Below are 14,700 nucleotides of genomic sequence, written 5' to 3'. Positions count from 1 at the left end.
ATTGCCCAAGTTATTTCCTGTTTCTTCTAATGTTACCACAATTTCTAATGAAATGTTGACATCATTTGAATGGATTCCAAGAAGTTCATACTAAATAACACACACATAGGTCTTCAGGAGAAGTTGGTGACTTTGACTGCGTACCACCTTCTTCATATTTTATCTTTGCAAGACTGAAAACATTAACTGGATTCCACATTACTGTGAAACTCTGGAACTTGTACAAAGACAGAAGCTATTAGCAGGCATATGTGAAGAACTCACAAAGAAAATCCGGTTTTATCTTCATTGTTAACATTTAGTGATACCGCAAAGGCAACTGCTAATTATTATGAATATTAAATGAGTTGCAAATTCAAGCAAATAGTAACTATAAACGATTGTGTCACAGAAAGTATCAACGGAAAGCGTAATTCACTTCACGATTAATGATTGTGTTGTGTCATGTTATCTGTTTAACGATATTCCATCATTCGAGGATACGTGCCCACTGGCTTGTGCATGCACTGTCTACTACAGCTGCAGCAGGATGCACAACTCTCAAGCTGCGTGGCAAGTCAGGAGTTTGGTAAATTGCAATATTTTTTCAAAGAAATACTTGCAGTGGGTCTTACCAGCTGCCGGTCGGTGTGGCCGAGCGGTTCTAGGCGCTTCAGTCTGGAACTGCCCGACCGATACGGTCGCAGGTTCGAATCCTGCCTCAGGCATGGATGTGTGTGATGTCCTTAGGTTAGTTAGGTTTAAGTAGTTCTAAGTTCTTGGGGACTGATGACCTCAGATGTTAAGTCCCTTAGTGCTCAGAGCCATTTGAATCATTTGTTACCAGCTAAAATTTTGAAATTGTTTCTTTTGGTGTACTCTTCCTACATTAAAAAAAAATCAGGGCAGGTTTGAACATGTTGGAGTGGTCAGTTCCCTCGTCAGTTGATATGTGCAGATAGCAACTAATAAAACAGTATGAAATAAAACTATTAAAAAAATCTTGTGAAATTAGGAGTTCAAAAATTTAAATTTCTCTTAGTATGTAGATACTAGTTAGATAGACATTCAGTGATCACAGGCCCTGCAGACCACGCGGCTGCTTCCACAAACTGCCTCCATTCCTTCCTGTTTTGTGCCCGGTTCCTCCAGGTGCCTTCAATTCCCAGGGCTGCTAGGTCCTTCACCAGGTCATCCATCCAGTGCTGCCTTGGTCGTCCAATGGGGCACTTGGTGTTTGCTTTCCCCGCTAGTGCCATCTTTGCCTGTCTTCAGTCTGGCATACGGGTTACATGGCCCACCCATTGTATTCTTTTGCTCTTTATCTTCTGTAGGATAGTTGGTTGTCACATCAGAAGGTAGATTTCCTTGTTTTTCCTCCTCCTCCATTCTCTGTTATCTAAAACTGGTCCCCATATCTTCCTCATTACTCTTCTTTCATATATTATTAGTTTTCCCCTTTATCGCTTAGTCGTGCTCCATGTTTCTGAACCATACATTACTGCTGGGAATATCACTGTATTGTAGATTTTCATCTTTGTGTTCACTGAGATCGATTTAGAGCCAAGCGTCTCTCCGAGGGAATGCATACATTTCGTTCCCACTGCTACTCTTTCCTTGATGTCCATTTTTATGTTGTTGTCCGTGGTAAACCAAGATCCCAAGTATTTGAACTGGTCTACTCTCTTGAACCTCTTGCCATCTATCTCAAGAAATTATACCTGCTCTTGTCTTCTTCCTAATTGCATGAACTCTGTTTTGTCTCGATTCACTTTGAGCCCTACCTTCTGTGCATTATTGTCCATTTTCTGGTACAGTTCTTTCAACTCGTGCTTTGATTCACTAAACAGTACTACGTCGTCTGCGTATGCGAGGCAATTGAAGTTACCGTCCATCTCTACTCCGGCCCACTCCTGTTGCCTACTCTCTTTTATTACTTTCTCTAAGGTGACATTGAACAGAACATATGAGAGAGCATCCCCTTGTCTGAGACCTGTTTCAATCTCGAATGTTTCTGATGTGGCTCCTTGGAAACGCACTGCTGCCTTTGACCCTTCCATACAAACTTGCACCATTCTCACTAGCTTCTCAGGTATTCTGAAGTCCCGCACTGCACTGTATAGGCTATTGCTGTGGATGCTGTCATATGCACATTGAAAATCGACGAACAGGCTGTAGATATCTTTATCATATTCCCAATGTCTTAGTGTGAAAATGTGATCTATTGTCAATTGGTTTGGTCGAAAGCCAGCTTGGTACTCCTGTATACTGTTCTCTATGAATGGTTGCAATTTTCTGAGGATGATGATGGACAGCACCTTATACGTTTCATTCAACAAGCTGATTCCTCTGTAGTTAACGCATTCCATTTTGCTTCCCTTCTTGTATATTGGGCATATTATAGCCAATTTCCATTCTTCTGGCAGTGTCTCCTTCTCCCATATCAACTGGATCAGTTTGTATATCTCTAAGTGTAAGATACTAGTAATATGACTAATTTTATCTGTCAGTGTGAAAATTATGTATGAGTAATCTTATCTGTTGGTGTGGGAATTATGAATGGAGACACAATTTTTTGTCTTGATTTTTAAGTGGAATTCCAGCAAAATCGTTGAGATGTCTTATGTTTTTCATTTCTTTCTTCTTCTTTTTTATTTTATTTTATGTGGATGACTTGTAAAATGACTAAAATACTCATTTTCTTCTGTTTCTTCATCTGATGTAGGGCTTCAAAGCTAAAGTTTTCAAAAATGTTTTGAAATGTATGTGTTGTGTAATGTTTTAGTGTTGTTTTCCATGCAAGATACAGTGTTGATTTTTGTATGGTTATAAGTTCTGGATATTTTGGCTGAAATAGTACAATGACAGAACAGCAAAATTAGTCTTATGTTTAGTCATTTCTGTATCTACAGTAATGTCATCAGTCAGTGACTTCTGTGCAATTTTCAACCTTTGCTTGTTCACTTCTTTTATCATTTTTAGATCAAAATCATTTACACTGGCTAGATTTGCAAGAACTGTTATATCTTTGTTAATTTCACCATCAACCAGTTGAAAATTTATCATTCTCCATAACATTGTGTGGAAGTATGCTTTTTTGTGGGTTGTTAGATGGCATGATCTGTTGCTGATTAATGAGCCTTTAGTTGCTGGTTTCAAAAAATTCTGAATTTGTGCACTGAATATGTTAGAAGGAGATATTTCAACAATTTTGCTGGTGTTTTACTTATGACTAATCAAGACCAAAGTAGTGATTCCACTCATAATTACCCACAAATAACAGATAAAATTAGCCATACATGATTTCCACACTGACACACACAATTATTCATATTACTGGTACCTACATACTAAGTCAAATTTAAATTTCCAAACTCCCCATTTCACAACACGTTTTAATAGTTTTATTGTATATTACATTTTTTAGTTCCTATCTGTATGTTTACACTGAGATTATTACACACACACACACACACACACACACACACACTTTTATTCTTTGGTCAATGTAATTAAATAAATTATATCTTTGTGCATTTTCCACCAAATGTCATAAAATGAAATACAGCTGCATTTTGTAAACCAATAAGGATGAAGACACAGATAGCAATTCAGATATTTGACAAAGTTAAAGGTAACAATTCATCAGCTAATTTACCATCACACCATTATGTTCTTATTTTGTATTGGTAACATAGCGATTTTCACTAGAAAATGGCTTCATGAGTCAAAATTGGGTGTAAGAAAAATTAAATAAATAACAGTATAAGCAGAAAAACTGCCTCAATGATTCAATAAATATCTGACTGTGGAACCTCCCATGAAGAAGATATTATCATTCATTCTATGAATATGGCCATAAAACATTAATCTCCTCTTCCTTGTCACGTCTGTTATTGTTTCTGTATTTCAACAATGTAGGAAAAGACAGATTGCTGCTTACCACAAACAAGACATGTTAAGGTGCAGACAGGCACAATCAAAAGACACTTACTTACAGCTTTCAGCCACTACCTTCATCAGTAAAAGAGAGTCACACCATTCATACGCACAAGCAAGCACATCCCATACACACGTGGCTGCCAACTCCAGCATTTCAGGCTGGAATGCAACTATCATGTGGTATGCAAGTCGCAGTCTGCAGGGGGAAGGGAAGAGGAAGGGGAAGGGATAGTAGTTTATGATGGTGAGAGAGACGAATGCTGTCTGGTGGAGTGTGGAGGGACTAGAATACCAACAGGCACAGCATCAGGAGGTTGTGGGACAAGGAGATGGGGAAAAAGGAGCAGAAAGGAGAGGAGCAGGGAAAGACAGGTGGATGTGTTGGCAGAGGGCTGCAAATAAACAGGGTGGGAGATGAGAATAGGAAGAAGAGGTAGGACAGAGGGGTGGAAACTTTTGGGAGGAGCGTGTGTGGATGGTAGCTGGTTTGAGGTTGGCATTAATCTACATTTCTCCTTTTCATCCATTGTTGTCTTTATTCTTTTGCAGTCCACAAAAATTTTCTGATTATTTTCCTTTCTTTCTTTTCCAGTTCTTTTTCTTCATCTTTATTCTTCAGTATAAGGCATTCGGATCTGTATAGTGCTTCCAGTTTAATTGCTGTTGTGTAGTGTCTAATTTTTGCCTAGAATGCTACAGATATTTTATTATATTTGTTTTATGTGAGTTTGTACACTAATTATTTTATTTACTTGTGGTGTCATCTGATCCATGTGATTGTATCCATTCTCCCAAATACTCGTTCGATGTTTCCATGTTGTGCTTGTCTATATTTTCCCCTACTGTTTTTGTATTCAATATATTCTATTTTCTCATATGATATCTGTAATCTGGTTTTAGCTGCAATTTTTTGAAGTGTTTCAGTTAGAGTAATTTGCTGGTAGTATCTGATTGCAACTATAATGTTTATTATACACGGTAACAAGTTAAACACTGTTACACTAACTTCACTGTCCACAGAATAAAGAAAAGTGTGCCAATAGCAATGCAGAAGATATTTACAGAAGTGAGGCATAGATTCTAAATTCACTTACCCCTACTAGAATCATGCCTCGGAAAAAAAAGCCCTACATTTTCAGCTCAAATTCTTGTAGGAGCAGATGATGCCAACGCTTTTCCATAGGTTTTGTCATCATGTCTGCTAGCATTTGGCCTGAAGGTATGTGCATCACAGTGACTTGGGCTGACTATTTTCTTTTCTTATAAAACAGTGCCTTGTGTCATCGTGTTTGGTTTCACTTTTGTAGACACTAGTCTTGGACGAGTCAGTTGCTTCTTTGCTGTCACATAATAGTTTGATAGGATCCTTCTTGAGGTCTGGAGATATTTCGCTGTCTAACCTCGGAAGTCACAGTGTGTCCTTATGTGCTAAGTTCTGGGGCATATATTCTGCCTCAGTCATGGATAAGGCTACAGTTGACTGTTTCTTACTTTGCCAGGATATTCCTTCTCTTTGAAACTTAAACAAATTTCCAGTTGTTGACTTCCTGTCTTCAGAATCTCCGGTCCAGTCTGCATACAGTAAACTATTATGTGACAGTCCTCTGTTGTAGAAAACAATAGCTTTATATTCTTCATACATTTAGATATTTAAAGATCCTTCTGACTGCTGCCAATGTGGTATGCCTGGATTGCAACAAAAACGGCTAACATTTCCTATCAAATAAGCTAGGCCAGGCCTTGTTCCTAACTGAGCTTACATTAAATTTGCAATAGGTTACGTTCTTCATATCTTCTTGATCTTGCCCTGTTTTTGACCCATGTTATGAGTGTGCTCTCCATTATTTTCCATTGGCATAGATATCAATTTACAGTCCGTCATATTAAATTAATTGAGAATTTGCTTCACATAGAAAGTCTGGTTTATCTATAAATAACTTTCTTTGTGATTCCTAGTAATTTGGACACCTGCACAGTTTGTGGTTTCACCAAGATCTTTCAGCTTAAATTGTTTGTGAAAACTTCTTTCTCTTGCAAATTGTTGCTGAAAATTAGCATACCACTCACATGAACAGTAGCTATTAAAATGTCTGAACTTTGATTTCTGTAATAGACACAAGAGTGAGTCTTGCTTTTGAGTGCCTTATTTTGAAATCTGTTATTTAAGTAGACTGCAGTGGAGACTGCTTTTGACCGAATTTATTTGCCCAATTTGCTTTGAAGAGTGGGCATCTCACTTTTGCTACGATTGTATATTTATAATGACCAGCTTCTCCATTTCATTCTGATGTATATGGCATATATGGTAGTCTGATGTCATATTTGCTCCTGTCCGAAAATGTTTTTCAGATTATTGTTCACATATTCAGTGCCATTATCTGTACACAGAGTGCAGATCCTTTCCCAGTTTGCCTTTTGACTAGTTTTTTAAAGTCTCAAATCAGCTGTTGTACTTAATTTTTATTTTGTGAGAGTATATACAGATACTTTCCTGGAATAGCCATCAATTAAAATAAAGAAGTATTTTGCTACTCCAATTACCTTGTTTGCCTCGGCCCACACAAATCTGAGTGAACTAGCTCAAAAATTTCTGTTGCTCTTGTGCCAGACCTTGAATAGGGAAGTCTTGTTCATTTGCCCTCTAAGCAAATTGCACATGGAGTATTAACTGCTCCCTCATATGCCTGTTGAATCTTTGAAGTCAAGTCAGGGCTCATCTGCTTGTACTTTGTCATTTCTTCTGTGAAAACTGTGTAAAAGATCCTAGAGGTTTTCTGTCTGAAATTTGTCATAATTTCATTTCTCTGTTCTAATAATTTGTTTGTCTGTTTTCAGACCTCAGCAATTGTGCTCCATTTTCTTTCCCCTGTAAGGATGTACATTTTTTCAAGCTGTTAGTCTATGTTCCATTGCTTCATCACATGTTCCACCATCAATTTTTGTCTTCTCAGTGGTTGCTCTAGTTCTTTTACCATGTCTATAATTGCTTCTCTGATCTCATCTCAATTTCCCATCTTCTTTGTGTCAACCTTTGTGACAAATTCATCCCCATTTTGCAAAAAAGTTTTGTATCAACTGAATGAACTTTGGGATTTGGTCTTCTAGGCTGAAATTTGGCTTGAATTCTGTTAAAAAGTGGTCAGAGATTATGCCTAGTCCTCTTCTGTCCTGTATGTTCATGATTCCTCTGTGGTTTTGTTTGGTTATTGCCTCATGAATCAGTTGATATGAGCCTAAATGTGTGTTAGGTCTTCTTTGTCCTTGGTGAATTTCTGAAAAAAGTTTTAAATTGAATTGTCTGTAAAAGGTGATGGGTCTTTCTTCATTGTTATTGTAGGATTTACGTGTGGGAAATATTCCTTCTATTCTCTTCCAGTTGTCTTCTGTGCTGACCTGTGCATTGAAACCTCCTACAAGTAGTTTTATGTGGTGCTTTGGTTTGTTTGATGTCTCATTTTCTGGTGTTTCCCAAAACTGTTCAACTCGTCCTGGATTTTTCTGCTCCTGGGTATTAGTCGACCAGGGTGCTTCTGTCGGCTCATGTGTTTGCTCTGCACTCGAAACTGATAAACTGATCAGACTATGCTCTGCTATTTTAACAACCAGACAACTTGCTCATGAAATTGTTAGGACTTCCACAGGGTATAAGACAGTCAAAAATATTAATGTGTGTGTGTTTATTGTAATGCCACTGCATGTTTCCAATAATGACTGCAGGAGGCAAAGTCGAGTAGTAGGTGTGTGTGCATTTACGGTGGTATATATGTTATTTGCTGACCTAATGAGAGAAGTGGTATTTGCTCTGATGTGAATGGATAATGTGTTACGGATTCTCTTGGATTCAAAACTGTTCCAAGAGTAGTGAATTTCTGTTCAGTCTTTATGGCTGGGTTTTCTTTATAAGGCCTCTGATTCAAATGTGCTCTGACCTCCACATGTAGTTTCATGAAGTGCTAACATGAGTATATTGTGTCTGTTTAATACAGCCATCTGTTGTTTAAGTTTACCTGCCTTCAGGGAAGTATTGATAGGCAGTGTGCATGGCAGATGTGTTTTTTTCTAGACCTTATCAGGAAATAGTAAGGAAACCCTGATTCTTCCTTATGTAGTGTTCTAGGCTCTTCAGAATTTGATGGCCAAATTGCATCAATCTTTCCAGTGATGGAAGATTGTTTACCTCCTAGAATATTTTTCTTTTCAGTGTTTACCTTCATGTCTTGGTTGAAAGTAAATGAGGAAAGGTGTTAATGCCTTCAGGGGATGTAATATCTGTGTTCACCAGATGGGTTTAAATGAGGAGTATGCAAACAGATGCCTTTTGTAGCTGACTACTTTAGTAACAGTATTATCATTACACTTCTATTAAAATTTTATTTCAGGAGTCTTAGTTTTGTGACTCTTTGGCCATGGCAATAGTTATTTAGTCATCTAGAAGATTGAACTACATCTGCATCCATAGTCTGCAAACCACTGTGAAGTGTATGGCAGAGGTTACTTTCCATTGTATCAGTTACTAGGGCTTTTTCCATTCCATTCGTGTATGGAGTGTAGGAAGAACAATAGTTTAAATGTAAACACCTGTGTGTGTGTTTTCTGTTATTAGTCTAATCTTGTCTTCCCGACCACAGCAGCGATACAGAGGGGTTTGAAGTATATTCCTAAATTCATCACTTAAAGTTGGTTCTTGAAACTTACTAAGTAGTTTGACCGGATAGTTTGCATCTCTCTTTATTTGTTTGCCACTTCAGTTCTTTCATTATCTACTTGACATTCTCCCATGGCTAAAAGAAACTTGTGAACATTCATATTGGCCTTCTTTGTATGTGTTCAGTATCCCCTGTTTGCTATGGGTTCCATACAATTGAGTAATGTTCTAAGACAGCTCATACAAGCATTTTGTAAGCAATCTCCTTTGTAGACTAATTGCATTTTCCCAGCATCCTACCAATGAACTGAATTCTTGTCATATGTTTTACCTATGATTGAGCCTAAGTAGTTGCTCCACTTCATATTCCTACAAAATGTTACACTCACGTATTTGTATGAGTTGATGGATTCCAACTTTGACACATTGACATTGTAGTCATCATTTTGTGACATGCAAAATTTTACATGTCTGAACATTTGAAGCAAGTTGCTAATCTTTGCACCAACTTTAAGTCTTATTAAGAAATGACTAAATTTTCGTGCAGCTTTTTTCAGGTAGCACCTCATTATAGGTAACTGCGTCAACTGAAAAACTTCTGAGGTTAGTATTAATATTGAGCCCATGCACATTAATATGCAACATGAACAGCAAGAGTCCCAACACACTTCTCTGAGGCACATCCAAAAGTTACTTCATTTGCTGATGACTTTCCATCCAAGATAATATAATGCATCTTCCCCAACAAGAAATCCTCAGTGCAGTCACAAATCTCGCTTGATATCCCGAACACTCGACTTTTGGTAATAAACATACATGTAGTACAGAGTCAAATGATTTACGATGTAAAGAAACAGTGATTCTATCTGATTCTGCCTTGACCCATGGATTTCAGAATGATGTGTGTGAAAAGTGCAAGTTGGATTTTGCATGAATGATGTTTTTTTGAATCCATGCTGGCTGTTGTGGAGGAGGTCATTCTGTTCAGCATACCTCATTATATTTGAGCTCAGGATATGTTCTAAGATTCTACAACAAATGGATGCTAAAGACATTGGATGTTAGTTTTGTGCATCACTTCTGCTGCCGTTCTGATAGATGGGTGCGTCATGCGCTTCCTTCCAACCACTGGGCTTGTTTCTTTGTTCAATTAATCTAAGGTATGTTAATGGTTAAAAGAGGGGCTACTTAGCTGAAAATTCAGTATAGAATCTGACAGGAATTCCATGAGCCCTGGAGATTTATTCAGTTTTAATGATTGCAGCTATGTCTCAATACCACTGACACTATTCTAGAATTACATTGGAGTAATACTCCTGGATTATCCTTTGCAAAGGAACATTTGAAAATGGAGTTCAGCATTTCTGCTTTTGCTTTGCTGCTCCCAGTTTCAGTTTGTGCCTCATCCATGAGTGTCTGGACATTAACTTTGGTGCCACTTAGAGCCTTCACATATGGCCAGGATTTCTTTGAGATTTGTGAAAGATATTTTGATAATATTCTGCCATGGTAGTCACTGAAGGCTTCACAATGCCCTCTTGACAGCCAAATGTGTTTCAGTCAACATCTCTACATATGTAGCCCTATACGTTGTTTTAAATCTGTTATGCAGTTGTCTCTGTTTATCTACAGTTGCTGTATACCATGGAGTGTCCCTCCCATTATGAATAGTTCTACTAGGCATACATTTGTCTACTTCATGGTCAACTATTCTCTCAAACTTCAGCACTACATCTGCCTGTCCAGAGCTAAATGTTTCTAGTTCCTCATTAAGATATGACACTAGCACCACTTTATCCTGTTTCATAAATATTTTCTACTTGTTTTAGTTACTCTTTGTAGTTCGGTAATCGTTGTTGCAATTGACTGCGGACAGGAGAAAGTAGAGCCATTTGAAAAATTGCAAAATGCTAAAAGTTGTGAAGCAGCAGACACTTGAAGAAATATATTTATCTAAACTATTCATTTAATCCTGTCCTGAAATTTTGAGTTACACCAAAAGAAAAATATTTTCAGTAAAACTAGTTTTTGCTTTGCTAACAGTGACATGTGTAACCGATAGTCCTCATTCGCAAGTATGATTAAAGAAAAGGAGAGTGGACACCACAACCACTAACCAGTTGATCACTCCTATAATTTTACATGAACCTTGCACAGCATGTTCTGTTGATTCATAAATACACACATAAAAAAAGTTTTGCATCACCTCGGTTCCGAGAGTTCTGGAACCTGTACAGAAAATTGGAATAGAGATCAATATAAACATCATTTCTGCCCTTTTCATTGCTCATAAAAGCCACACATTGCATGTTGTACCACCATACAGCGAGACCTTCAGAGGTGGAGGTCCAGATTGCTGTACACACTGGTACCTCTAATACCCAGTAGCACCTCCTCTTGCATTGATGCATGCCTGTATTCGTCATGGCATACTATCCACAAGTTCATCAAAGCACTGTTGGTCCAGATTGTCCCACTCCTCAACGGCGATTCGGCTTAGATCCCTCAGAGTGGTAGGTGGGTCATGTCATCCATAAACAGCCCTTTTCAGTCTATCCCAGGCATGTTCGATACGGTTCATGTCTGGAGAAATTGCTGGCCATTCTAGTTGACCAATGTTGTTATCCTGAAGGAAGTCATTCACAAGATGTGCACGATGGGGGCGCAATTTGTCATCAATGAAGACGAATGCCTCACCAATATGCTGCCGATATGGTTGCACTATCGGTCGGAGGATGGCATTCGTGTTTAGTGCAGCCGTTACGGCATCTTCCATGACCACCAGTGGCGTACGTTGGCCCCACACAATGCCACCCCGAAACTGCAGGGTAGCTCCACCTTGCTGCACTCGCTGGACAGTGTGTCTAAAGCATTCAACCTGACTGGGTTGCCTCCAAACACGTCTCCGATGAAAGTCAGGTTGAAGGCATATGCGACACTCATTGGTGAAGAGAATGTGATGCCAATCCTGAGTGGTCCATTCGGCATGTTGTTGGGTCCAACTGTATCACGCTGCATGGTGTTGTGGTTGGAAAGATGGAGCTCACCATGGATGTTGGGAGTGAAGTTGCACATCATGCAGCCTATTGCACACAGTTTGAGTCATAACACGACGTCCTGTGGCGGCGCAAAAAGCTTTATTCGACATGGTGGCATTGCTGTCAGGGCTCCTCCTAGCCATAATCCGTAGGTATCGGTCATCCTTTGCAGTAGTAGCCCTTGGGCGGCCTGAGCGAGGCGTGTCATTGACAGTTCCTTTTTCTCTGTATCTCCTCCATGGAATGACTGGAACTGATCATCTGTCGGACCCCCTCCATCTAATAGGCGCTGCTTGTGCATGGTTGCTTACATCTTTGGGTGGGTTTAGTGACATCTCTGAAAAGTCAAAGGGACTGTGTCTGTGCTGCAATATCCACAGTCAACGTCTATTTTCAGGAGTTCTGGGAACTGGGGTGTATTTTCAGGAGTTCTGGCAACTCTGGTGATGCAAAACTTTTTTAAATGTGTGTTTAAGTTCATTACAATACTCACTTTCCAGAGCCTTTGAGGATTTTTTTGTCCCACACATTGTGATCTCTTCTTGTAGGTCTTATGCCCATTAATTATATATATTAAAATAGAATCCAAATAAAATATATTCAAAGCCATCCCCTTTGTCATAGCACTTCAGACTTTTGATCTCTATTCTGTCTCTTAGGTTCCTTTCAAGGTAAAGTTGCTCTTTTATTTTATTCTTCCTGATTTTCTGAAGGCACAAGCAGAGGAACTTCATATCATTTGCCTGGAGAAGACTGCTGGCTGGTTGGGTCAGTGTCACTACTTCTAATCCATATGTCAATAATGGGACAAGGTATGTGCTGTGCAGTTTATCTTTGAAGGTAGTGGACAAAAATTCTGCCCTGCAGTATATGATAAACAGAGTGAGCTGTATAATTTGCAAGCTGCTTATATTCTTTTGCCAGTTTCCCAATTTGTGGTGGTGCCTGAAGAAACATAGTTCACTAAATATTTGACATTTTTCACAATATTAATTTCCTCATTTTCGGCATTCACACCAACCATCTCAGGATTGATACCTGTAACCAAGCCTGCTAATTCATTGTACTAATGCTTAGTACCATTTTTTTGAATTTCTTTGGTGGGAAATATTTCTGCTGAGCAAGGTCTGTTTTCCATGAGCCGTGTACACATCTACAATAGAACAAGAAACAAAAAATGTTTTCATATGACATCCTGTTCTATGGTACTATGTAGTATAAGTTTGTAACAAGTTACAAACATAAGGAACAAAATCAGGAATGCCAATTAGTTAAAAAATAAGTTAAAACTAAGGCTGTGTGTGTGTGTGTGTGTAGAGCTAGGTACACACTCTTTGTACAAATTACTTGGACTTCAAGAAAGCAAATTCCTATTATTGTTATAGAAGGGGACCTACTATATGCAAATGGAATATATATTGACTTGATGTTGAAGAGATTATCCTGCATCACTGTATATTATGATCACAAGTATCCATACCACTCATACACAGGAGAAGGCTAAAACAAGTGATTTTCAGGGGATGTTTGTCCATCTCATAAGAGCTTGTGCAACAGTATCTGACAATCATAGGTCACTGATCTGGATGAAAGAGAAATTTAGGAAAATTGTCCATAGCGAATGGGCATAGTCTGGAATTATACAAACTGTTCCAAGATGTATAACTACAAAGACCATCTTCTATGGAGATGAATGTGTGAATAACATTATTGTCTCTTGGTGTATCACTATACCTTGTAGATAAAGTATGCCTGCATGGAATGGAAACATCCAAGATCCTCAGTCAAGTAGTAGTTCAGTGTAACACCACCTTCTGGCAAGCTTGTGCTGACTGAGTTTTGATACGAAAAATGTTTTTTGTTGCTCAACTTACTTCATCAAGATTAACGATCAACAGTACTGACATCGGAACATTGCGGAGTGACCCTCTCTGATCTTCTTCATACTTAACAGAATTTGAAGGTCAGTGCTCAGACATCAGTTACCTAATGCAGTATGATAGAAGTCTTAAAAAAAAGCCTTTGAAGATTAGAAGGTTTTGAGTGCTGTTTAGTACTAAACATTTGTAGATTGTTAATAAATTCACCAATAGCATTTGTTCAGATCTCACTAGTTGCTTCCTTTTTTTTCTTTTTACATTTTGTAAAATTTCCTGAAACATTTGCAATAAAAAGTGCATATCAATAAATGCAAAAATAATATGTTACAAAAGAATAGTGAAACCAGAATGCCTCTACATGTGTATGCCTACCACTGAATTACAAATTAGACAAACTAGAAATATTAGAGTGTAGAATCCTGAGGAAAATTTTAGGTCCAATAAGTAGCACAGAAGACCGAAAAATTGGGGGTGATTAAATATGAAAAAATAACAGAAGAATACAGAAAAGATGACCAATATTTTTTTGGATATTTATAAAGGATGAATGGAAGTAGGCTGACAAATGAGTCATCAAGTATCTCTGGGAAGAAAATTAACTTCAACCTAGATCTGAGAAGACAAAAAAGATTAAAAATACACAACATAAGAGAAGGAGCAAAAAGAAAAAGATATTTTCAGAAGGAAAGTATTAAAATTAGAAGGATTCTGAGGTAGAAGCAATAACAGGACAGGTATAAAGTGATCTGAAGAAAGAAAAGGATGCAGTGAAAAGGTGAAAGAATACTGGAGGGAAATAAAAAGAGGATATGAGAACAATATAAAACTGTCACAAGGTTTTTTAAGTTGGTCAAAGCAGATTTTTTTTATAAGTTTAGCTGTGGGTCTTCTATTTTTAGAAGAATTCCTTTTTGGCCATGGATTCATACATAATATTCTCTTTCTAATGTAATGGAGATCATGAGAAATACTAAGCAAATGGAAAGAGTCTGGGGAATACCAGTGAAATTGAGCCTGAATGACCACATTTATGACCAGCTGAACCTCAGCAAACAGTGGCACTGTAGCCATTACTGAATGTTCTGTGTGCATTCTTATTTTAAAAGGACTGAAAAAGACATCCTCATCCATGATGGGATTTGAGTACATCCCTCACGACAGCAGAAGGAATTGATGATCCCTATGATCACAATGCCAGTTCTGCTTTCCCAGGAGC

At 38.1% G+C, this 14,700-nt stretch overlaps 1 protein-coding gene across 4 annotated transcripts in view; it reads left to right on the top strand.

The window, feature by feature from the left end:
* Positions 1–14,700, top strand: part of LOC124546611 (phosphofurin acidic cluster sorting protein 2-like) — a 676,573-nt gene that overhangs the window by 650,207 nt on the left and 11,666 nt on the right. For 3 of the 4 annotated variants that reach the window (XM_047125049.1, XM_047125052.1, XM_047125050.1), the window contains exon 18: positions 12,318–12,416. The exons of the other annotated variant lie outside the window; for it this stretch is intronic. In XM_047125049.1, coding sequence (XP_046981005.1) covers positions 12,318–12,416 — 99 coding nt within the window. The remainder of the gene's footprint in view (positions 1–12,317; positions 12,417–14,700) is intronic. 4 annotated transcript variants of the gene reach the window in all.

This window comes from Schistocerca americana, chromosome 1 (assembly GCF_021461395.2).
Source record: "Schistocerca americana isolate TAMUIC-IGC-003095 chromosome 1, iqSchAmer2.1, whole genome shotgun sequence".
Classification (NCBI taxonomy): Eukaryota; Metazoa; Arthropoda; class Insecta; order Orthoptera; family Acrididae; genus Schistocerca; species Schistocerca americana.
The sequence above is the reverse complement of the archived record's forward strand: the minus strand, read 5'-3'. Positions and strand labels throughout refer to the sequence as shown.